At 40.2% G+C, this 24,350-nt stretch overlaps 2 protein-coding genes and 1 pseudogene across 2 annotated transcripts; 1 reads left to right on the top strand and 2 right to left on the bottom strand.

The window, feature by feature from the left end:
• The first annotated feature begins 346 nt into the window (after positions 1-346).
• LOC130745901 (uncharacterized) lies at positions 347-12,793 on the top strand. Its single transcript, XM_057598323.1, has 11 exons — positions 347-559; positions 682-1,308; positions 1,411-1,499; positions 2,065-2,418; positions 2,657-2,959; positions 3,066-3,308; positions 3,408-3,629; positions 3,731-4,304; positions 4,637-4,840; positions 9,765-9,774; positions 11,968-12,793. The coding sequence occupies exons 1-11, from the start codon at positions 427-429 to the stop codon at positions 12,608-12,610; spliced, it is 3,402 nt and encodes a 1,133-aa protein (XP_057454306.1). The 5' UTR covers positions 347-426; the 3' UTR covers positions 12,611-12,793.
• Positions 12,794-12,925: 132 nt separating this feature from the next.
• On the bottom strand, positions 12,926-15,234 carry LOC130744729 (putative Peroxidase 48; annotated as a pseudogene).
• Positions 15,235-18,986: 3,752 nt separating this feature from the next.
• On the bottom strand, positions 18,987-23,961 carry LOC130745897 (kinesin-like protein KIN-13B). Its single transcript, XM_057598319.1, has 12 exons — positions 23,699-23,961; positions 23,378-23,551; positions 23,101-23,277; positions 22,785-22,886; positions 22,272-22,349; positions 22,097-22,178; positions 21,318-21,477; positions 20,942-21,244; positions 20,587-20,805; positions 19,817-20,450; positions 19,669-19,734; positions 18,987-19,397 (listed from the first exon to the last, which is right to left on the bottom strand). Exons 1-12 carry the CDS (start codon positions 23,840-23,842, stop codon positions 19,221-19,223), a joined length of 2,316 nt encoding a protein of 771 aa, XP_057454302.1. The 5' UTR covers positions 23,843-23,961; the 3' UTR covers positions 18,987-19,220.
• Between the last annotated feature and the right edge of the window lie 389 nt (positions 23,962-24,350).

Raw genomic sequence — 24,350 nt, 5'->3', positions numbered from 1 at the left:
GATAGTTTTCCGCCTAAGATCAAACACTTGTTATATGTTAGTTTTGTAGTTTGTTTTTAGGGTGAATCCTCATATTAGTCTCTGTCTTTAAGTTATCGCCTGAACTAGGTCCCTCGCCGGAAAAAGTAAGAAAATAGATCTCTCATTTGTAAAATGTTCGGGGTACGTCATCGCCGACGCTGGAGCCCAGAGCTCCGGCTACTGGTGATTTGACTAGCTGACTGGGCCAAGTTATTTCGCATAATTTCTTAATAATTATTGTTATATTAAAATTTAATTGAAATAAAAAAAAATGTGATAGCAAATTAAAGGGTTAGGAATCAAAGTGTTGCCGCCATGGGAGTGGCGCGAAGATTCAGTTAAAGAAGTGGGAGCACAAGTTGAGCGTGACTGCGCGAGAGAGAGAAGTGCTATCGATTCTGAAGCATGGAAAATGCATCCGAAAACCCAAAATTCCCAGGCTTCCCTTTCAAACCCTATTCAATCCAGATCGATTTCATGAACGCCCTCTATCAATCCCTCAACCAAGGTGGCATCTCCATGTTGGAAAGCCCAACCGGTACTACTCCATTTCTATACTTTCAATTTTTTGTCATTATGCTCAAAATCAACGTTAATTTTAATTCTGGTATGTTTGTTTGTTAATTCGTGAAATGGGTGTGTTGATTGTGTTGGAAAAAGGTACTGGGAAGACCATGAGTGTCATTTGTAGTGCTTTGCAATGGGTGCTTGATCGGCGACAACAGGAAGCAGCAGGGCTTGTTGTAGGTGGTAGTAAGGATCAAGCTAATGGCAATGGTGGGGTTGGTTCAGATGATGAACCTGATTGGATGAGAGATTTCTTTGTCGAAAAAGAGGGAAAGATAGGAAATAAGAAGGAAAAGTTTGGGAAACCTGATAGTAATCGCGAAATTAAGAATGGAAGTCGTAAGGGTTTTAAGGATCTGGGTATTGGTGAGACTCGTGTTGAAAAGGGGCGTGAGGGTTTGCGGAAAAAAAATGATGTAGTGGATGTTAATGATGAGGAATTTTTACTGGAAGAATATGAGAGTGATGATGAGAAAGCACCTGGTGGTGGTGTGTCCAAGAGGAAGGCTGTGAAATCCACTTTGGCTTCCTCTAGTGAGGATGAGTCTGATAATGGTGATGATGAGGGTGAGGAGGAGGAGAAGACATTGAAGGTTTATTTCTGTAGTCGAACGCATTCTCAGCTTTCACAGTTCGTAAAAGAGTTGCAGAAGACGGTCTTTGCTAATGAGATGACTGCTGTGAGTTTAGGCTCCAGGAAAAATCTCTGCATTAATGAAGGTTTGAACGATTTTTTCCGATTTCCTCTTGATTTCATTTGTTTACTCACTGAAGCTGAAGTAGCTGCTAATACCTGCGTTTTACTTGTTGCCTGTTTTCCAGAAGTACTAGCTCTTGGAAATGCGACACGCATAAATGAGCGGTGCTTGGAGCTCCAGAAGAAAAAGAAAAATGATGCTACGAAAGTTAAGGTGTGTGGGGGTTTGGATTTTAGAGTAGCCTGTAAGTGTGTCATTGTTATTTTGAAAACATGCCATATTTAGGCTTAATATTGAGAATGGTTTACCACATTTTCTTCATTCCAGTGGATGATATATGTGATACAACTTTGTGTGCTTGACTCTGTCATCAGTAATATACAGGCAAGTGTGCCAGTGTCGTCTTCTTAAATTGAGAAGATTGTGCCGAAGTTTTTATTGATGCACAAATTTTCCATTTCCATGAACATGGCCTCTTGTTCATAGCTACATTCCTTCATTTACTTTTTGTGCTTGAAGGATATATGTTAATGAACCTTAAGTAATTTGTACTTCTACAGTTCTACTTGTTCAGTATTTTAAAATTGGTCTGCTTGCACAGCTAATAACAAGAAAAATGGAAGATGACACCATAGGCACTACTAACTTCTATGCTGAATGTTACTTGGGTTACTAAGTACCCTACTCAGTAGAGTCAGTGCTCAACTACCTATTGTATTAAATAAGTAAGTAATCTAGACACTAATATTTCTTGAACAATGGTTGTCCTGACTCGCAGAGCTTAAGAGCAGGTGCAGGGGTACGCCGAACAAAGGCCTCCTCTGGTTGCCCAATGCTTAGAAAACATAGACTACAACAAGAATTCAGGAATGAGATATCTCAACAAGGGCCTTTGGATATTGAAGATCTTGCTAACCTTGGAAGAACTGTGGGAACTTGTCCTTACTATGGCTCTAGAAGCATGGTTCGGAGAGCTGATCTTGTCGTCCTACCGTATCAATCTCTTCTTTCAAAATCATCTCGTGAAGCACTTGGTCTGAATTTGAAGTCCAATATTGTTATCATAGATGAGGCTCACAATTTAGCTGATTCACTCATCAGCATGTATGACTCCAAAATTACTTTATCACAGGTATGCCTGTCATTCTATTTCTACCTTGATTGAAGTTGTACTAGTATAAGCCAAAGTTTCATATGGGGTGATTGGTTTGAATGTCCTTTAAAACAATGGGAAATTAGTGATTTTGAGACATGAAAGAAGCTTTGTTGTCATACCACAAGTTACTCAATGATTTGGACACCAATATTTTGGAAGTTTAGTTTTGATTTTCCCATTGCTTATTAGAGATGGTTGTTCTCTATTTGTACAGCTGGAGAAGGTGCATTGCCATGTGGAACAGTACTTTACAAGATTCCGGAACCTTTTGGGACCTGCTAATAGGAGATATATTCAGACGCTGATGGTCCTCACACAAGCATTTCTCCGAGTACTGCTCAATGAGAAAGATGGATATCTCATAGATTCTTGCCGTGATATAGAACATGCTGCTGAAGAAAGTAGAGCCTCTGATTTTACTATGGCCATCAATGATTTTTTATTTGAACTAAATGTGGACAATATCAACTTGGTCAAATTGTTCAAGTACATAAAGGAAAGTAATATCATGCACAAGGTGAGTCTTGCTTCTAAATATATACATTTTCTTCTGACAGAATGCCCCATGTTGCTTCTGAATTTTATGTTGTCATTTCGATGTCAAAGTTTACTTGATTTTCCAGGTTAGTGGTTATGGAGAAAAGCAGGCTACCTTGGAGAAGATATCTTCACCTGAATCAAGGGAACATGGTGAAGAGGGGAGCTGCCAGTCAGCTTTCCAGGCATTAGCTGACATATTGCTGTCGTTGACAAACAAGGACAGTGATGGAAGGATAATAATTTCCAGGTCTAGACCAACCAGCCTCAGGAAACAAGGAGGGTATATTAAATATGTTATGCTCAGTGGAGAGAAGATTTTCTCTGAGGTTTGCTTGATATTGTTGCTTTAATTAGAAAAGATTTCAGCTTAAGTTTCTTTTTTAACAGATAATGAGCAAGAAAAATAACCTTGATACTTTCTCTAGATTGTAGATGAAGCACATGCCGTTGTATTAGTAGGAGGAACACTTCAACCTATAGAAGAGACAAGGGAGCGACTCTTTCCATGTTTGCCACCAAATCAGTTGCATTTTTTTTCATGTGGTCATATTGTCCCTCCAGATAGCATTATGCCAATTGCAGTCACTCGTGGGCCTACTGGCCGCTCCTTTGATTTTAGCTACAGCTCTAGGAGCTCACCAGATGTGGTAAGTATATAATTTTTTCTCGTCTACCATTCCTCATTATAGTTTCTCTGAAAGATTAATTGTGCAAAATGACTGACTATGCTGCATCTTGTGGTTAATAGATGCGAGAACTAGGTCTTTTGCTATGCAACTTGGTGACCGTGGTTCCAGAAGGAATTGTAGTCTTTTTCCCTTCATTTGATTGTGAAGGTAGAGTCTATCAAAACTGGGAGTCTTCTGGCATCCTTGAAAGAATTACGAAGAGGAAGCGTGTCTTTAGAGAGCCCAGAAATAATATGGATGTTGAATCTGTTCTTAAGGAATATAAAGATACCATTTATGGCCTATCGAGTATGAATTCAGATGCAAACCGAGCATCTCGTAGTGGTGCAATACTCCTTGCTGTTGTTGGTGGGAAGATATCTGAAGGAATCAACCTAAGTGATGGGATGGGTCGATGTATAGTCATGGTTGGACTGCCATATGCTAGCCCGTCTGACATTGAGTTGCTGGAGAGGATAAAGCATATTGAAGGTTTTGGAAATTCAAAGTTCCTTGAAAATCCTACATTTTCTTCTAGCTATAATTTATACAGTGGAGATGCACAAGGTGGTTTTGACATCTTAAAAAGTTGCAGCCACAGGGGAAGAGAGTATTATGAAAACCTTTGCATGAAGGCTGTAAATCAATCAATAGGTATGTACTGATTATAGTTACCCCTAAAAGGTAATTATATGGAGTGTGGATTCCTCAAGAGGTTAAGCACTGATTTGTGGAATTGACTTTTCATATGGTCTTAAAGTGAAGGAGTTCAACCTCTTGAGTGATCTACCTCTTCGTTGAATAACCCATGTCTGGAAATCATTGGTTAATAATAGTACTTAATTTTTTCACTCAGGAAGAAACTATAGGTCAAGAATGCTTGACATCTTACTGGATTTCCTGTCTGTTGTGCATTACCACCTTTACCCATCTTATTGGGTTTCTCCACTATCCTTTCACTGATAAATGTGTGTTTATTGTTATAGGTAGAGCGATCCGTCACATCAATGACTATGCAGCAATTTTGTTGGTTGACACAAGGTATGCATCTGATTCCTCAAAACGGAGCTTTGCCCATCCAGTCACCAAGCTTCCCCAATGGATAAAAGATCGTTTTGTTTCTACTTCCAACAACTATGGCGAAATACATAAGTTGCTGCATCAGTTTTTCAAACTCAAAAAGACATGCTGCCAATAGTCCCTGCAGCAGATCTCATAATGTAAAGCTATAATTTCAATTACATTCATTTATATAGATATCCTCATTTGATTTTGTACATCACACATACACAAAAGAACACTTGAAATTGGGCAGAGCTGTAATAGTTCAAGTTGTTTAGCAATAAGTAATCAAGCTGCATAAACGAGTTAGCAAATCAAAACAAGTGTGCCTCTATTTTGTAGTTATGTTTATCCGCAGTGCCAGTGTGATACTGATACATACTGATAGGTTCTGATGAAGCTAACAGGTAATTTAGAGATGATAAAGACTGAAATACACTTGTATTGATTGATAAGCAGCAATTACAGTAAGGAAAAAAATAGGATGTGCTGTTAGAATACTCTAACAACCCAGAGCAGCTCAAATGGCTATCTCCCTCAGAAAGATTCCTATCTCTCTCTCTATAACAGAATTGTAATCCTCCCCCCTCTCTCACCCCACACCTCATTATTCTATATACTAACTAACTAACTCGCTCCTTTCTTCTGGAACTTGGACACCTCAGCACCTTTCCCTTTCTTTCTCACATAAACCTTCCATATCTTGGGCTTGCCTAGGCCCATTCCCCATTTAGTATTCGAGTCTCTATCAATTCCCCCCTCCTTAGAAACAGCCTTGTCCTCAAGGCAGAATTCAGGGAATTGACCAGCTAAGACCTCATTATCTTCCCAAGTAACATCATCTACAGATCTGTTCTTCCACTTGATTAAACTTTGATGGACCTCGCTGTCACCTTGTCTGATGATCCTGGTACCTAGTATTGCCTCAGGATAAATGTCAGTAGCTTCCTCAATACCCAAATCAGTAGGTAGCTGTCCCTGCACCTGATAGTTGCCTATGGCCCTTTTTAGAAGGGAGACATGGAAGACAGGATGAATCCTTGATTCCACTGGTAATTTCAGTTTATAGGCTACAGTTCCAATTTTGTCTTCAATTTGGAAAGGTCCATAGAACCTAGCAGCCAGCTTCTGATTGATTCTCTTGACCACTGAATGTTGCCTGTGGGGCCTGAGCTTGAGGAATACCCATTCTCCTATGTCAAAACTCAAGTCTCGTCTCTTCTTATTAGCGTAGCTAGCCATCTGTTCCTGAGCTCTTTGTAAATGTGTCCTGAGTTGCTTTAGGGCCTCATCCCTCTCACTTAACTCCAAAGCAACAACAGCTACCTTTGTCTCATTGGTAAGAAACCTGATGATGGGTGGTGCTTTTCTGCCATAGACCACTTCAAAGGGGGTTTGGCCAATTGAGCAATGGAATGTAGAATTGTACCAGAACTCAGCCCAAGGAACCCAAAAGGACCAAGTTTTAGGATGATCTGAAGCAAAACACCTTAAATAACTTTCCAAACATCTGTTTATGACTTCTGTCTGACCATCAGTCTCAAGATGATATGATGAACTCATTTTCAGTTTGGTCCCCTGTAACTTGAAAAGCTCAGACCAGAAATGACTCACAAAGATGGGGTCTCTGTCACTTATGACAGTATTTGGAATGCCATGAAGTCTTACTATTTCTCTGACAAAAACCTCAGCAATAGCCTTAGCAGTGTAGGGGTGTTTAAGTAAGATGAAGTGGCTGTACTTGGATAGCCTATCCACTACCACCAAAATAGCTTCATAACCCTTAGACTTGGGTAGGCCAGTGATAAAGTCTAAGGATAGATCCTCCCAAACAGCATTGGGGACAGGAAGAGGTTGGAGTAACCCTCCTGGTGACATTGCACTGTACTTCTGCCTCTGACAGGTATCGCAAGCCCTGACAAAATCTCTCACTGTCCTTTGCATTCCCACCCAGTATAGAGACTCAGCCAACCTTCTATAAGTCCTTAAGAACCCTGAATGACCCCCAGTAGGAGAGCCATGATATTCCTGCAGTAACCAAGGAATTGAAGGTGATGTAGGGGATAGAACTAGCCTGCCTTGATATAGTAGCACCCCTTGCTGGACAGAGAAACCCGGTTTGGATTGTGGGTCTTGCTGCACGTCCTGTAGCAGATTCTTGATGTAAGGGTCAGAGGCTATCTCTTCCAGTAGCTTCTTCCTATCTTCCCACAAGGGAAAAGACACTAGGCTAAAGAAATCACTCTCATCACCTCGTCTAGAGAGAGCATCTGCAGCCTTATTTTCCTGGCCTGGTTTGTACTTCACTTCAAACTGATAGCCAAGGAGTTTTGCCAACCAACATTGTTGATCAGGAGATGATATTTTTTGTTGCAAGAAATGTTTCAGGCTTTTGTGATCAGTGTACACAGTGAAAGCTTTCCCCAACAAATAGTGTCTCCAGTGTTGTATGCATAGAACCAAAGCCATAAGCTCCTTCTCATATACAGACTTGGTTAAATTGCCATTGGATAGGGCCTTGCTGAAGTAGGCTATTGGCTGTCTTTGTTGCATCAACACAGCCCCAATGCCTCTCCCAGCTGCATCACATTCTACTTCAAAGGATTTGTCAAAATCAGGAAGAGCCAACACAGGTGAGCTTGTCATGACAGTCTTCAATTTGTGAAAAGCTTGCTTTGCCTCTTCTCCCCAATTGAAATTGTCTTTTTTTTGTCAACTCTGTGAGGGGTTTTGCCATCTTACCATAATTCTTAATAAACTTCCTATAGTACCCTGTTAAGCCCAAGAAACCCCTTACTCCTTTTACATTTTTGGGCTCTGGCCACTCCACAATGCATTGGACTTTCTCAGGATCTACTGAAACACCAGCCCCTGAGATGATATGGCCCAAATAATCTATTTGTGCACACCCAAATTTGCACTTAGATTGGTTGGCTACAAAACTGTTGGACAATAACACTGTCAAGACTAGCTTCAAATGATCTCGGTGCTCCAACAAACTCTTACTGTAAATCAAGATGTCATCGAAGAAGACTAACACAAACTTCCTCAAATATGGCCTAAAGATGTCATTCATGATGGCCTGAAAGGTTGCAGGGGCATTCATCAACCCAAAAGGCATAACCAGGTACTCATAGTGACCATTATGAGTCCTAAATGCCGTTTTAGGTATGTCTTCCTCATGAACTCTAATCTGATGGTAACCAGATTTCAGGTCAATTTTTGAAAAAATGACTGCTCCATTTAACTCATCTAATAGTTCATCAACAATAGGGATTGGGTACTTATCTGGAATTGTGGCCTTGTTCAAAGCTCTGTAGTCCACACACATCCTCCAGCTCTTGTCTTTCTTCTTTACTAAAATGACAGGGCTTGAGAAAGAACTCATGCTAGGTCTTATGATTCCTGCCTCCAGTAATTCAGTCACTTGCCTCTCAATTTCCTCTTTCTGATGATGAGGGTATCTGTAGGGTCTGGCATTAATTGGTCCATGTTCAGGATTTAGAGTAATCTGATGAACTCTGGACCTAACAGGGGGCAGTTGGATTTTCGTTGTGAACACTTCATGGAAATCTGCTAGCACAACTCTCAGTTCCTGAGGAATTTCATGGCCTTTCTTGGTTGCTTCCACAACTTGGAGTTGTGGCCCCCACCACTCCATTTGCTCCCTGCCATGAGTGTCACTCAAGAAAGAGTGGAGATTACTCTGATAGCTGTCTTTTCCCCTCATACCCTGCAATTGAACCACCTGCTCTCCATACACAAACTGCATGGTCAAGAGCTTCCAGTCCATGATTACCTTCCCCAGTGTACTGAGCCAAGACACCCCCAGTACCAAGTCCAGTCCTCCTAATTCCAGTACCAGAGCATCTATTGTGATCTCAATGCTTCCCAATTTTGCTTTGATTCCCCGACATATTCCCCTGGTTACCACTTTGTGCCCATCCCCAAGCTTGATGCTCCTAGTGGTGATCGGAGTGATTACCAAACCCAGAGCAGAAGTTATCTTTGGGGAAATGAAGTTGTGGCTTGCCCCGCTGTCAATGAGGATGAGAAGTTCCACATTGGCCACTTGCCCAGCTAGCTTCATCGTCTGAGTCTGATGCTCTCCCATACACCCCAAAACTCCCATCAATTTGCATTCTACAGCCTCTTCTTCTTCGATCTCCTCAGCTTCTTCTTCTAACATCACTATTTCGCCATCCTCATCCATGGTTTCCCCATCTCCCAGAATTAAAACTCTCATAGCACGTTCAGGGCACTTGTGCAAGGTGGGGTGATATTTTCCCCCACACTTGAAACAGAGCCCCTTAGCCCTTCGTTCAGCGATTTCGTCCACCTGGAAGCGTCTGACCCCATTCCATCGCTCCGACGAGCCAACACGGTGATCGCCGTCGCTCTTCCTCGCCGTCGAACCCATCGATGAAGAGGAATTCGCATGGGACCCAGCAGAGCTTAGGGATCGGGTTTGGTTAGACCCGCTCGGTTTGGTGAATAGGGTTATGTCCCTATTGACGAGCCCACTCTTGTAATCTTGTTTAAGGCTGACCCGGCCCAATCCTTGACCCGAATGTTCATACCCGCTCTTCCTTATCACCCGCTTCCCTTCGTCTTCGTCTTCGTCTTCTTCCTTGAGTTCTTCCTCAACATCCTTGGCGATTCTCATCATCTCCATACGGGTACTGGGATTCAACGTTCGCACCCGTCGCCGGATTGGTGGTTTCAACCCACTCATGAAGTACCCCAAATACTGATCTTCTGGTAACCTTCCTACCTGAGAAGACAGCAACTCGAAAGCCTCCACAAATTCCTCCACACTTCCGCGTTGCCTCAGCGTCGACAGTTCTTCGAATGGGTTTTCCAGTCGTCGTCCTCCATAGCGTGCGATCAACGCTCGCTTGAGTTTTTCCCAGGAAAGTTCATCCTCTGTTTCCATCAACAGATTGAACCAATGGATCGTTGATCCTTCCATACTCAAGCGTGCGAGCTTCACCCGAAGTTCATCGGGGGTTCCTTGCACATCAAAATAGATCTCCGCTCTCGTGATCCAAGCTACTGGGTCGTCTCCTTCGAACACTGGCAGCTTCACTTTCTTCCCGGCGAGACGTGATTCACTCAAATTGGATTCACCCGTCGAGACCTCGCCTTCGTGGACTACTTTCTTGCCCATCTGCTTACTCAGTTCGGTCAAAACTAAGCTCTGTTGCTGCAACTGGAGTGCAAGCTCTTGCAGCGTCGCAGTCACCGTACCCATCTGAGTCTCCAGCGCTTCCATGCGATCAGTCATCTTGGGTGGCATCTACTAACACTGGTTCCTGAGGAGCGTATTGATCCGGCAGGTCGGACCAATTGATAGGTTCTGATGAAGCTAACAGGTAATTTAGAGATGATAAAGACTGAAATACACTTGTATTGATTGATAAGCAGCAATTACAGTAAGGAAAAAAATAGGATGTGCTGTTAGAATACTCTAACAACCCAGAGCAGCTCAAATGGCTATCTCCCTCAGAAAGATTCCTATCTCTCTCTCTATAACAGAATTGTAATCCTCCCCCCTCTCTCACCCCACACCTCATTATTCTATATACTAACTAACTAACTCGCTCCTTTCTTCTGGAACTTGGACACCTCAGCACCTTTCCCTTTCTTTCTCACATAAACCTTCCATATCTTGGGCTTGCCTAGGCCCATTCCCCATTTAGTATTCGAGTCTCTATCAAATACAACTCTTTCGATCTGTGTTTGCCTGCAAGGCTATAAAAAATTACCACTATCCCTATCTGAATTACTTCGTCCCACAGCCTTAGCCATTTGCTAGCAGATTTTTTTATCCATGATAATGAGTGCATAAAAAACTCAGTGGATATAGCCTATATTATGATGAGAGAATTGGTGGCTTTCAAGATGCAGATTAGCTGCAACTTTTCTTGTGTCTTAATGCTGATCAAGGAATCATTTGCAAGTATGGTGTCTGATTTTTAAATGCATCCTATTAACCAATCTTGGTGCCCAGAGTTCAATATAATTTATGCTTGATTTATGTGCATGGGCTTTCGCCTAGTTCTTGATGTTCTAGATAATTTTCCGCACTTTACATTCTCATTCTCCTCCATCCATATGGGACTTGAGCAAAATTACTTTACATATGACATGGATGTCTCACCATTGATAGAAGGGCGGTAATTCTGTAATATACCGAAATCCCAGCATTCAAATTGTGCAAATTGTGGGTTCCTTTCTTCCCTGTCATTAGCATCAAGTCTAATTTGAACGACACAGGGCTTCTCTTAACTTGAAATAATTTATCAATAATTGCACAGTTCATATTTAATAACAGTCTCGCAAATCTCCTTGGCATCCCCATGAATGATATATACAGTTTTTGTTGGTCCTAATAATCCATGTTTGTGCTTCCAAAGTCATGTCAGTTACAAGATTTCAGTAACTTTCCTCGCAGGGCAGCAAAATTTTCAAGAAAGCAAAAGATATGTCCCTATCTTCTCTAATTTAGTTGGTTTAACTTCAGACAGAGGTGGTTGGAGGAATTAAAATACTGCAATGGATTCAACAGTGATTTTCACTGCAGAAAACAGAATGCAGTGTTCTCACTGCCAACCTGGTTATACAATGGGGACCATTCTGACAAAATAAATAAACGTTTCTCTTTCAGAAACCGTAGGAATGCACCAACTTAACCGAGTTTGGAGTATGAGCATGTGTGCCATAAATTCTTCTGTGACAGATACTGAATCTTCTGTTAAAAGCAGTGACTGTAACTGCATTAGAGGTGCATTAATTGATAAATGTAGTACCAAAAAGAATTGAATTGCATGGAAGACAAAATTGACAATTGCTTGGTTTCAAATGGCTTAACAACAAGTAGGTAGGCGAGTTCTTTTTTTAAACTTCATCAGTCACCCACTTCCACTATTATTAGCTTTCCATCTTAATCAACAGGACTTTTTCAACAGCACTTCCACAATTGATTCTAAAGTTAGATTCAATTTTGACTTTTGAGGATTCGTTTATCTGAGTAACTTATAGGTTTCAAAATTAATTAAAAAGAAAGAGAAGTCGATCCAAACATGTTAGCAGTAACGAGCTGAGAAAGAGGGTTTTGAAAGAGACAAATATCATGGGATGCCGTAGACAATTAGGTAGAATTAAAAGCTAGACAGAAGAAACAATTTTCCATCTCCCACATCTCTTTATTATTTGTGAATCTGAATTTTGACAAAATTGGAGATTACACAAGACAGAGGGCCACTTGGAGAAAGCCACGCCCTTCCACAATAGCAGAACCACCAATGCTGAAGCTAAGAGAAACCATTAGCAGGACCAAAACTTTCTTCCACAAAGGTCTCAAAGATTTCAGGTCTCTTTTCTCTGGAGGGTATAAAAAACTTCCCAGATCTTTTTCTTTCAATCCATTCCTTGGTAGGAATTGCCGTGCAAGAACTCACACGAGCGATAAATTTTACAATGAGTTCTATGATCTCATGCAGTCTGACATTGGAAGGATAAAGATGTTTAGTAGCAACAGCATATCCAGGTCACAAGAGTCAGCAATGGAAGATGCTCTACAAGAGAGCATTTATGAAGAAAGCTCAAAGCTGAGAAAAAAGGAGGGCTTAAGTTCACAAAACAAGAACAAGGGAGCTCATGTTTTAGCACAAAAGATGAAGGAGTTGGATATGATGGATACAGGTGATCTTGAGCATGTACTAGACATAGAAGAGGCACTTCACTACTATTCTCGCCTTAAAAGCGGTGTCTATTTGGATATTGTGGACAAGTTCTTCATGGACATAAACTCAGAGTTCACTGTTCCACAGCCCTCTGCCAGCTTCAAACACTCAAAGGGAAAACTTGGCCCAATTCAGTTGCAGATAAGATAACCAGTTTACTTACAATGCAAAGCAAATTTTAGTGATAGGTAATTAGGTATCAGTCCTATTTCACCGTATTGTGCCTCTGATGTCTTCCTTTTTCCAGTTTGATGTACTACTGATTTTATTTGCTTAAATTCCCATCATGTAGAGCTTTCTTTTTCTTCTTATTAATCATGATATACTTTCAGCCTTTGTTTAGTTAGATAAATGTTGGAAAACATAAATGTATTTAAATTTATAACTATTCCTGATTTACAGTTGACAATTAAAATGTAATGCATACAAATACAAACACAATGAGAAGGGGGAGGGGGGTTGTACTTGTAAGACATTTCTTGGCAACACTGTCATGCAACCTTTGGGCAATTGAGCCGAATCTGTCCTATACGTAATGTTAACACCCGGAGATCTGAGAGTTTCATCATTGCCAGGGTAAAATCTTGATGGAACAAAGTGGGATGAAATGCATATTCTTTAACCAATTGCTTGGTTTTCTCCCCTTCAATTAGCTGCTGATAAGCATAGAGGTTTCCTTTACCATTCAATAGGCCGTGGTAGTATAATGTCCCAAAAATCTGATCTAAGTTTATCAAAATCCGTTGTCACTCCCGGCTCATCGACTAAGGAAGAAGCTGAGCTTTTGAGTTGAGTAGACTTGGATGCTACTGATAAATCTGAGCCATCAGTGTAATTGCATCTTGATCTTAGTAGATTAAGATACTCAGTATCTAGAGAAGGGTCAGGTTCATTAGTTCCATTGAAGTTATAGAGACGATTTTGGAAGAATTCGCAGTGTGTTTCCCCAATGCTAAGGACACCTGGAAGCAAAAAAATGACTGTCTAAGTCATCCATCAATAATGGGAAGTTGCACAAGAACCAAACAAGCAGAAACCAAAGACATCTATGTTCTGAAGTCCATTAGTTAATGGTCAATTAAGGTAAAAGCTCCTAAAAAATAAGCAACTAAGTATATACTTATCCTTGAATTTGGGTTAACACACATCCCCACTTGCTTACTTTAGATAGGCTTAAAATACTTGGTAGGTAACTCATTCCCATGTTGAAATATACAATGTCTTTGTGATAAACCTTCAAGGGTAGAGGGGGCACCCCCATGATCCCATGTCAACTGCTTCAGTAGAAGAAAATATGAACAGAATATAAAGCAAAAGGCTTTGTTTCATTACATTAGTACAAGGAGAAGGGGAAAGAATAACTAGAAATTCACCTAAGAGAAAGAGAGTGAGCATTTCTCTTTCTTCGAATCCCCTCGATTTAAAGGGTGCAAGGTTTGGGATAAATCACCATAGGGTGAAGGAAGATCATCAGTTGCAATTTCAGCAAAAGAGTTAGAACCATCTCTCCTGCCTGTATATAATGGATGTAATGGGACACCAGCCTATATCATATACACAATATTGAGTCAGGTTTCAGACTCAATCAAATATAAACACATACAATGATGGTAGATAGAAATTAGAAAGGAAGACGAGTAGCGAAAATATATATTACAAGAACTACAGAGTCTCTTGCTGCCAGTACAAGAATATCAGCACAAGAAACAACCCCAGGGCATGCATCTTCAAGCTTGGATTTGATGATCTGAATCAATGTAATCATCATCATCTAGCAGCACAGAAGCATCACATCCCTGATGCAAATTCCATCAAAACCAACACAACTCAGTAAAAAAAAAAAACTACTAAAGCTGACCCAAAAATTTAAATTCTCAGTTTGAACACAAAAAATTCGCCAAGAACTAGAAATCATGGAAAAGACCAGCACAGGAATTAGTTATTTTTTTTTTAGGCTTAATACATCAGAAGACCCCTGTAATTATAAAGGGAATCAATTCCAGGGTCTGAAAAATATTCGCATCAAATTGGGTCCCTAATTTTTTATTTTAATCCAATTAAGGACAAAGTGTGTTTGAGTCTGATGTGGCTTGATTTGAACACATATAGCATTTCCACGTGGCTTTTATCTTTTTTATTTAATACCAACTAATTCCAACTCATATGATTAATTAAAAATCAAAATTAAACCCTAATTAAGTCCTAATTAATTAATCTCAATCATAATTAAGAAATCTAGAGAATCGGCCAGAACCCACCACCATCAACATCTCTCCACGCCACCGCCAACTCACCGCCGCCACCCCAGAACCCACCACCACCCAGGACCCACCCCCAACCCAGGACCCAACTACCAACGATGGAGAGGACAGATCGAGAAAGATGGAAGAAGATGGGTCGACGCCCATATCCAAAACGCAACACAGAGAAAGCATGGCGAACACAACGTCATCACCACCGTCTCTGCAACCACGGGCCCTTCCACCTCTTCACCACCTGAGCCACCGGATCCGAAACACCACCCTTTGATTCCACCAATGAACCACCTGAACCCGCCGCCGATGACGACTTCGACGACCGCATCAACCAAATCTGCCTCCGTTACCGGAGCGGGACGGAGAAGAAAGCGGAGATACGAAAGGGCTGGAAGTCCAAGAAGGGGACGACAGCGGTCAGTGTGTACATCATCAGCAGCGGCCAATCTCCTCCTTAGCCTCCCTCAACGCCGTTTCTACATCATCAGCATCAGCTTCTTCCCTCTTGCCACCAGGCATGGCAACCTCACTTGCAATTCAACAACCACAAGTCAATCTCCCCCTTATCCTCCCTCAAAGCAGAGCTTCTAATCTCTCTGAAACCTTGTTTGAACCCATCGATTGTACAAAATTTTCTCTTGGTTGGGGTGGTGGTTGGGTTGAAGCTGCGGGTGGTGTCGGGTTGAGTTTCCTGGTGGGGTGGGGGCTGGGTTTTTTTTTTTGTTAATGATGAGTGTTTTTTTTTAATTGGGACTAAATAGATTAGATTAGTGTTTAGTTTAGGTTTTGCATTAACATTTATTAAGTTTTTATTTTTAATTTATGATTTGGAATAAAAAAATTTAAGTTTTCAAATTTTTCAATTAAAAAAAATTAGAAATGTCACGTGGAAAAGCTGAGTAGGCTAAAGTTCGAGCCACATCATCTGCTAGACCACTTTGTCCTTAATTGGATTAAATAAAATTTCTTAGGGACCCAATTTGATGCGAAAATTTTTCAGGCCCTGGAATTGATTCACTTTACAATGTCAGGGGTCTTCTTATGTATTAAGTCTTTTTTTTAAAGAACCCAAATCTTCAGTAACAAGAAAAGGGCATCAAAAAAATAACCTGAATGAAGCAATCATGAAAAGCAAGACGAATGAGAGTAGGAACCAAACTGGGTGTAGTGTGGTACTGTGGTGAATATGGTGAATCGTAGCTCGAACAATGCGCTCTGCATGGAGGCAGGAATCGCGGTAGAAATCATATTCAAGGAGGGAAGGAGGAGGAGGAGGAGAAGAAGAAAATAATAATAATGTATGAGATTCTAGTTCTTGGCAGATAGAGAAACAGGGCCATGGGAAAATGAATGTATGGGAACGATGTTCAACGAGTTGGATTGTTTGTTGGTTTGTTGGTTTGCTTGTGATTGTGATTGTGATCATCAAAGGCGCCATATCTCGAAGGGTTTCAGATTCTTGGACCAGAGTTGCAGTTGAAGTTGTAGAGTGAATCAAAAGCAGAGGTGGCGGGAAAGAAACAAAGTTCGTTTGCGTGAATCAAAAGATCAAAAGAATACACATTAATTTCTTGTTTATTGATTTAATAAACTAATGGAAAAGGCTACCGTGCATCACCGACACATGTGGTGTATGCGTACATAAGCTAAGTGACCGGTTACAACCGGTTAATTTGAGTTTTTTAATTTAAAAAATAAATCTTTGATATTTACATATTTGGCAAAACGGTGTTTTTTTGAAACATAACGGGCCCGTTAAGGGTTGAGTGTACCTACAACATAAAACCTTTCCCCAAATTCGTAGATCTTGTGCCTTATAATACCTCTCTCCTGTTACTCACTCATCTCATCTGAGATGAGCTTCATCTTCAATCTCAATGGTGTCTGAGCTGCGTCTTCAATCTCCTTGGTACTTCATCGTCGTATTTCATTTCCCTTTTTCGATTTCTCCATTTTTTCATGGTTTGATCTTGCCCCCCACCAGTGAATCTGTTTTCAAAATGAGTTGATTATGATTAATTTGAAATATGACTATTTTAATCATATAACTGATAAAATATTAATTTAAACTCGTACATATGTAATCTTTTAATCTTTCCAAGATTGAATACGGAAAGCCTTCTGATTTAGAGATGCAAGAATCCATGGCAGAGAGATATATGCAAAAGGTGCTTCGAAACTCTCAAAACCAAAGAGGGAATTTCAAAGTCTAGAAGAGCATTAAGAAAATAGTATGAGTAAAGTTTAGCTTATAGTGTGATCAAGCACGTATTTATAGAGGTTACTATTGTTATTTCAGAGACGAGTAACCTTTTGAGGTATAAGTCTTGCTCGAATGAACTTAAATCAAGATCTACTCAACAACTTAACCTTAGGGTAGGTCACACTGTTCACTCGAGTAAACATTTTTCAATTTACCGTGTCACATTAGCTATGGCCTACCACTAACCCAGCATTTCCCTGAACGTAGAGGTACAAGTAAAAGAATTGTCTTAGGGACGAAAAATTGAACTCCCTTACGTCCCTGAAGGTTAGCTCAAGTGGCAAGAGTTAGGGAACATAAGAGTTGAGTGAGATGAAGGGTACAGGTTTGAACCCTGAGGAGGGACTAATTTACTATAACATTTACATATCAGAAAAAAAATTGAACTCCCTTACAAATAAAAGGACTAAAATGATAACTAAGGTCATGTTCGGGGTGGTTTTTGGTTTTATGTTTTGAAATTTATAAAAACCAAAACCAGTTTTCAATTTTATAAATCCAAGTTTTGTTTTTTGTGGTTTTCAGTTTTAAAAAACTTGTTGTCAACTTTGTAAATCCAAAATAGTCACAACAAACTATGAATCTACGACAATGGGTGGTAGTGACAATATGATAATGGAGGGGTCAGGTACCATCGGTGGTAGAGTTTCGATATTATCTAGCAGCGGTGACAGTGACGATTGTGGTGGTGGAGGGTGATGGTGGCAGTGACAACGGTGGTGGTGGAGGTAGCAGCAATGGCCGTGGTGGGGGTGGTGACGCAAGTAGAGGTAGTGCAAGTGGTGGTTCCAATGTCGGTGGTAGTGTTGGTGACGGTGGAGGTTGTTGTGGTGGCAATGAAGGTGTGGTGGTGGAAGAGGTGTTACCTGATGGTCGTGATGATGGTGGTGGCAACGACGTGGTGGTTGTGGCAGTGGCGCTTGTGGTGGTGGTTGCAATGGAGTCGGCGGTGGTGGTGGAGGTTGAAGAGATGGTGTTAGAGGGTGGTTGTGGTAGTGCGAGCGGTAGTGGTGGTGGCAATGGGTGAGAGGCAGTGGGGGTGGTAGTGGCGGTGAAGAGTGGTGGTGGCAGTGGCACTGGTGGAGGATGCATGTGGAGGTGGTGGTGGTTGCGGTTGAGGTTGGTGGTGGTGTTTGCGGTGGGTGGTGATGGTGATGAAGTTACTTGTTACTGAAATTAAAAACCAAAATCATAAAATCATAGTTTAGGGTTTTGACAAACAGGCCAAAATAATTTTGTAATTCAATAAAAACTCACTTTAGCTCCATCTTTACTGAACATGTTTTGTTTTCACATCAAAAACTGACAAGCACCCCGAACAACCCCTAAGTCTTCAATGTTCTGTTAAACTCATAAAAAACAGTCACTTAACACTAATATTGTACAAGGAATAAATGTAGGACCGAAAATGTTTTCATGAATAAGAACTGTTGAAGCATGCTCTCAAAGCTAAAGCTTCATTGAAGAATGATGGAAAAATCAAGAGTTGAAAGAGGTTGTGAATAAGGAAAAACCCAAAAAGACGTGGTTGTCTTGTCGCCCAGGAACAAGATGTTGAACGATCTCACCGCCGCTAGTCATATACCAATTCTCTTTACAAATTTATCAATATTGCAAATTTTTAAGGGGCAAACAGTTGGCATTTTTCAACACCAATTAAACATTTTTCAACACCAATTAAACATTTTAGTGTAAGTCATCTTGAAATCTGATTAGTTAACGGTGTAAAAAAACTTTACACCGACGGTGCATAGAAATTAAACTCTTTAAGAATGAAAAAAAGAACGATGCACCGACGGTGTAAAGTTTTTTTACACCGTCCAACCAATCAGATTTCAAGGATGAGCTACATCAATTAATGAAATTAATAAAAAGAGATTTTCTCACATTAAATCTGATTGGTTGACGGTGTAAAAAAACTTTACACTGAGGGTGTATAGAAATTAAACTCAAGAATATAGTTTCACAAATTTTGAAAATAAAAAATGACCTTAACAAAAAAACAAAGTAGGCAATAAAATTAAAATGGTAGTATTGGAATTAAATTTGTAACATATTTCACTCAATTAGAGGAACTCTGTCCCCTCGTTTAAAATTCCAACCAATAGAGGGGAATATTCCAACCAATAGAGGGGAATTTTACTATCTTTTAAAACTTTTCACTCCAATTTTATCTATCAATGAATCACTTCAATATATTCCAGTTTACATAAAAAAACCTTCGCAGTATAATTTAGATTACTTAACCAGCAGACGAGACCAAAACATTATGCTCCTTTAAACGTTTCTGGAAATTAGCTAAACGGGTCTGCAACTCCATGACGGCAGCAGCCTTCTGAGATAGAATGGTATTCAGTTTTGTGATATAATCATCCAGCTGATTCCCTGGTTGATCTGCTTCAACCAAGAGGTTCATTTCCTGCATTTATCGAGCATACGCCATCATGATCATCACAATAGTAATAATAATTACCACTCCTTGAAGGATTTAATAATGGCAAGGATTGGCTCATGAATGCATTCTAGTGATGGCAAGGATAAATAATAACTGAAACAGTGGAAATGCAGGAGGATATTCAAATTAAAATGTGGTGTTTATGGGTGACCAGCCATTTGGCACAATTGCCTAATTGCCAATTTTTATAAGAACAAATAAAATTCTAAAGGAAAAATAGAGCCAATTTAAATACCTCTCTAACAATATTCATGGTCTCCTCTACTTGTTTCCGGTGAGCATTTACGAGGTCTTCTTCTTCCTGAAATATGATATATGCTTTTAGTACTCAAGGTTTTGTGTGTATGAAAATTGAAAATCCATTGTCATAGCTGTAGTCTTACCTGTAAGAGGGCATTTAAATCATCATCTGAATGTACTGTTTTAGGTCCAGCTTTTGGGAGGTCCATCCATTTGATCTGAGTCTGACCATTGGGTTTCTTCAATTTATCATCTATCGCACCATATGGCTCGGTCTTTCTCTTCCATGCTGGTTTCAAGTGCTCACAGTAATCTTCAGGAGGACTAAAATCATCCCCATCATTTTCTTCAGTCCATGTATTAGTCATCCGATCCACAGAGGCATATGTAGTAACAGAAGGTAAGGGAATAGCCGTTGATTCTCTAAGGTTGATATTTGAAGATAAAATGTCCTTCTTAGAATGTACTGTTTTAGGTCCAGCTTTTGGGAGGTCCATCCATTTGATCTGAGTCTGACCATTAGGTTTCTTCAATTTATCATCTATCGCACCATATGGCTCGGTCTTTCTCTTCCATGCTGGTTTCACCTGCTCACAGTAATCTTCAGGAGGACTAAAATCATCCCCATCATTTTCTTCAGTCCATGTATTAGCCATCCGATCCACAGAGGCATATGTAGTAACAGAAGGTAAGGGAATAGCAGTTGATTCTCTAGGGTTGATATTTGAAGATAAAATATCCTTCTTAGAATTGTTCCCTTTTGATAGGCTTTTAACCCTGCATTTTCATTCAGTTTGAAACAGCAAAACAAAACCATAAGTTTCCCACTGTACACAACAGTTGTAGGAGAAGTGATGATAATCAATAACAAAATTTATCATTTTTGGTTGAAATTCCACGGTCACAAGGTTACCTGTCAGCATATCTTAATGTATTGAGTGTATGTTCACATGAACCAGAGCTTGGTGATATGCACGATATCATAACCGTGCGGGAATTGCCAACAAAAGAATCCCTCAGAACTTCAGTCAATTTACTGCCTCTAAATGGGATATGCCCTTGGTCGTTATCAAGAGCTCTTATGCATTCCTTTAGGGCGAGCAAGCTCTTATTGATCTCAGCACCTTCTATTCTGCATTCCATATAATTTGGAAAACCCACGAAAATAAAAATCGTCAATAATAGGGACGGAATGGCAAATCAGGGACATCTTAAATAATAAAATTATGCCTCTCACACTATCCCCTTTCAAGCTCCTTGGGACATACCTTGTTTGTTTGTCATTATCTGTAGTATCTGCTCCACGTTCACTTCCAGCAAGATCTATGAAGGAGAGCTTGCCAACAAGACGGGGAGGCTTGGATCCATTTCCATCTACTGATCTCTTGACAGCAAGCTGAAGTATTGCATGTGACCGTGAAGATTCCTCATTTGCACCTGTGGTGCCAGTACTTCTAGTGGAACTACCTTGCTCAATCAGTTCCTTAATAGTCTCTACATCCGATACACGGTACTCTTGCAAACCAACAATGCAGACTTGCTGTTTACCATCCTCCCTCATGCATAGTTTTCTGCAGAATAACAATATTAAGCCTCGAGAATATAGAGACCAAAGGTGCAAACAAGAAGGACCAGATGACTTACTTTCGATCATTAAGGAGATCAAAAAGCTTCCCACCATATATTTCAAAGAAACTCACATACAACTGAAATCCCTGATTATTGTAGGTATGGTACATCAGTTTCAAGATGTCCCTTGATGCTTTAAGTGGCAGTGGCTTCATTGTGTAAGTTTTTCCACTTCCTACATAAACAGAAAATGGTATTTCCTATTTAGAAGTTCACGAAATATATAACTTGCGGTGTTGTTAATCGCAGATCGCGGAAAATAGCAGAAAGCCAAAAGTCCACTATGCCAAGCCCTTAGAGCAGAAATTAGAGGATTGTGATGAGCCCTCAGAGTGCTACGCTATAGCGCCATGATATCCTCTATTTGACAACATTGAGGAGACATGATAGCAACAGGGCAAGACAACAAATTGGCACGTATTAACAGCCATAAAAGGATCAGGTTTTAAAGAATTCAAACATGAAAAGATTTGGGGAATACCAATCAATCACATTACGCACAGCATTTGGAAATTACCCAAGAAGTTGACCATCTACAGTTGTGACTATAAAGCAGTGAATAACTGGTTTAAGAATCATATATTATTATAACATTCGGCCAATATGATTATTGTAAATAATGTAAAAAGAAGTATGTAAGGATAGAATAGTTGTTTACTCCTTCAGTATTAATTTCTCTTTATTAGGACAGATTTAGCAATTACTCATGTTCATTCTCAAAAAGGCATAATCTGACTCAGTCCTGATGCAGGCTAAGGATTGCAACTAAATCAAACTTGAGAATCTGCTCTCACCTGTTTGACCATATGCAAAGCAGGTTGCCTTAGTGCGTTGAAAGATTATTGGAACTATGGGCTCCACTGTTTCACGATACACCTAAGGAAACCAAAGTGAAAAGTAAGCTACATAAGTAGGGTGTGTTTTGTCAATTTATTCTTTCAACTAAACATTTAATTGTATTGTAGTCACCTCATCATTTGTAACCTCTTCATTCAAGACAGCATCAAAAACAAATTCATGCTTCTCTAGGTATTGAGTTAGGTCAACCTGCAAAACATTCAAATTATAAAATTTTCACACAGTATTTGTTAGGATATCATACAAAAATTTGTCATAACCGCTGGCTTTGTGCTAGTGAAAACAAAATGGGTAGATATTAATAACTGACAAGGGTAGGTAAGATAGAGAGAAAGACACCACAAAGCTAAGCATTATGACTCTTGATAGATTTCCAGAAAGCTTATTTAGTTATATAAATAAACATATAGATAAGCATTGCTCGCTGCTTGAAAGTATATATTCTCAGCATTGTTGTTAGGACAAGCATTTCAGATTTCAGACTCACATTCAGAAAAGATTTAGAATTTCAAATAGGCTGCTTTCATTCTCAATTTCTAAATTCTCATGAGCCATTCGAAACTGCATAATCAAGTTGAATTAAACCACATGAGAGCCACAAATTGTATTGCCTATTGCACTCACCTTGAGTTTTGTCTCATGCACTGTTAAAGAATTCGAAACCGCCTCTATAATATCTTCCTCATTCTTTGCTAATTCCTTCTTATTAAGTGGCCTCTTGCGAACCTGTATTGAAACATTAACAAGGAAAGCTGAGAACAAATTTAAAATTCAAACCAGGCACATTTCAATTCTTATTTTCAGATACAGAAGACAGGCTAACTCAATTTGAATCAAACCTTCAAATTTACTAACAAGCAGTCAGCAAAACAACTTCAAGTAAAAAACGAAGCAGAACACAACGGCGGATTGCGATATAAGAAGTAAAAGAAGAACATACCACGACTTTAATCTTGGCTACAGAACTAGACTTCACATTATCAGCAGAAAGATTAACAGAGACATTGTTCTCAGGAAGCGGCGGTCTAGCATTGCGTTTGTTGGAAACGTAAGGCTCAGAATCATCACGATTAGGTTGATACAGCGAGGCATCATATCCATTGGTAGCCGCCGGCAACTATCACGACGAAATACAAACAACAAGCAAAGAATTAAGCATACACTTTTCCAAATTGTTTATCTACTCACACAACAGAAAGTGAAGAATGAATTCAAACCTCAGAAAGAAGGTCTGTATCAATTGAATGGAGATCCAAGAGGCCAGGGCTTAAACCTTGTTCACCATCGCCGCCGTTCATGTAATCACCGAGAGACGAAGAGAAATCCATGTTGAAACTCCTCTGCGTATTGCTGCTGTACATTCTTCCTTCCACACCGTACAAATTGTAATCCTAACAACACAAACCGAATCAAAACTTGAACGCAATTCACAAATCAAGTTCGTTCCACTACGAGATCGTCACTCACTATCAAATATCAATAGATGCATACTTTAAGCGATTTGAATTTGAAGTGCAGAGATTGAAAACGGAAGAAACCTGAAGAGGAGGAAAGTGATTGGAGGAGCAGGAGGAGCGGAGCCACTTGGAGGAGGCGTCGAGGAAGTCGTCGCCGGAGGAGCAGGGGCGGTTGTGGTGGAGCCGCGTCGTCGCACCGGATCGGTGCCCCTGGTGGCGGTTCATCGTCGATGGTGAAGAAGAAGCGTGAATGGGGATTGGAATGAAATGAGAGAAGAAGAGAGAGCCTTTGAAATATTTTGAATGATGGAGCCGAAGCCGAACCTTGAAACGACGACGTTTAGGGAGGAACTAGTACCTCTTGTTCTCTTTTTGTCACCGTTTCTCACGTGGGGATGGGACCACCGTGGCATATTTGTTGTCTACTCATCGTTTGCGCGCTTGCTTCCTTCACATTCAAAAATTCTGCCTGCCACCTTTTTTCTGCAGCGTTTTGGGATTGTGCCACGTGTCTTCACATGTGCTTTGCTTTTTTTTTTCTGATAAATTCTAATGGGTCATTATGGACTAGGGCCCACGGTTCCGGGCTTTCTGTCCATCTGTTCGGGTGGCTGTCTGCTTTTTTTTGTATAAGTGAAGTAGAGTCCAAAAGCAAGAAACAGAGAGTTCCTCTGAATGTGGTAGATGTTGGGTTGGGTTAGGTGCGGCATAAAAACATAATGTTGATGTGCCC

The sequence above is a fragment of the Lotus japonicus genome, chromosome 3 (genome assembly GCF_012489685.1).
Source record: "Lotus japonicus ecotype B-129 chromosome 3, LjGifu_v1.2".
In the NCBI taxonomy this organism is placed as follows: domain Eukaryota; kingdom Viridiplantae; phylum Streptophyta; class Magnoliopsida; order Fabales; family Fabaceae; genus Lotus; species Lotus japonicus.
This window is presented reverse-complemented; position numbering and strand designations above follow the sequence as displayed.

Coding starts and splice junctions, on each gene's coding strand:
- LOC130745897 (XM_057598319.1), bottom strand. CDS start 23,842: ATGAACCGCCACCAGGGGCACCGATCCGGTGCGACGACGCGGCTCCAC. Junction 21,245..21,317: donor GATCTCCTTAATGATCGAAA/GTAAGTCATCTG, acceptor GTTATTCTGCAG/AAAACTATGCATGAGGGAGG. Junction 20,806..20,941: donor GATAATGACAAACAAACAAG/GTATGTCCCAAG, acceptor TATGGAATGCAG/AATAGAAGGTGCTGAGATCA.
- LOC130745901 (XM_057598323.1), top strand. CDS start 427: ATGGAAAATGCATCCGAAAACCCAAAATTCCCAGGCTTCCCTTTCAAA. Junction 1,309..1,410: donor AAATCTCTGCATTAATGAAG/GTTTGAACGATT, acceptor CCTGTTTTCCAG/AAGTACTAGCTCTTGGAAAT. Junction 2,419..2,656: donor CCAAAATTACTTTATCACAG/GTATGCCTGTCA, acceptor CTATTTGTACAG/CTGGAGAAGGTGCATTGCCA.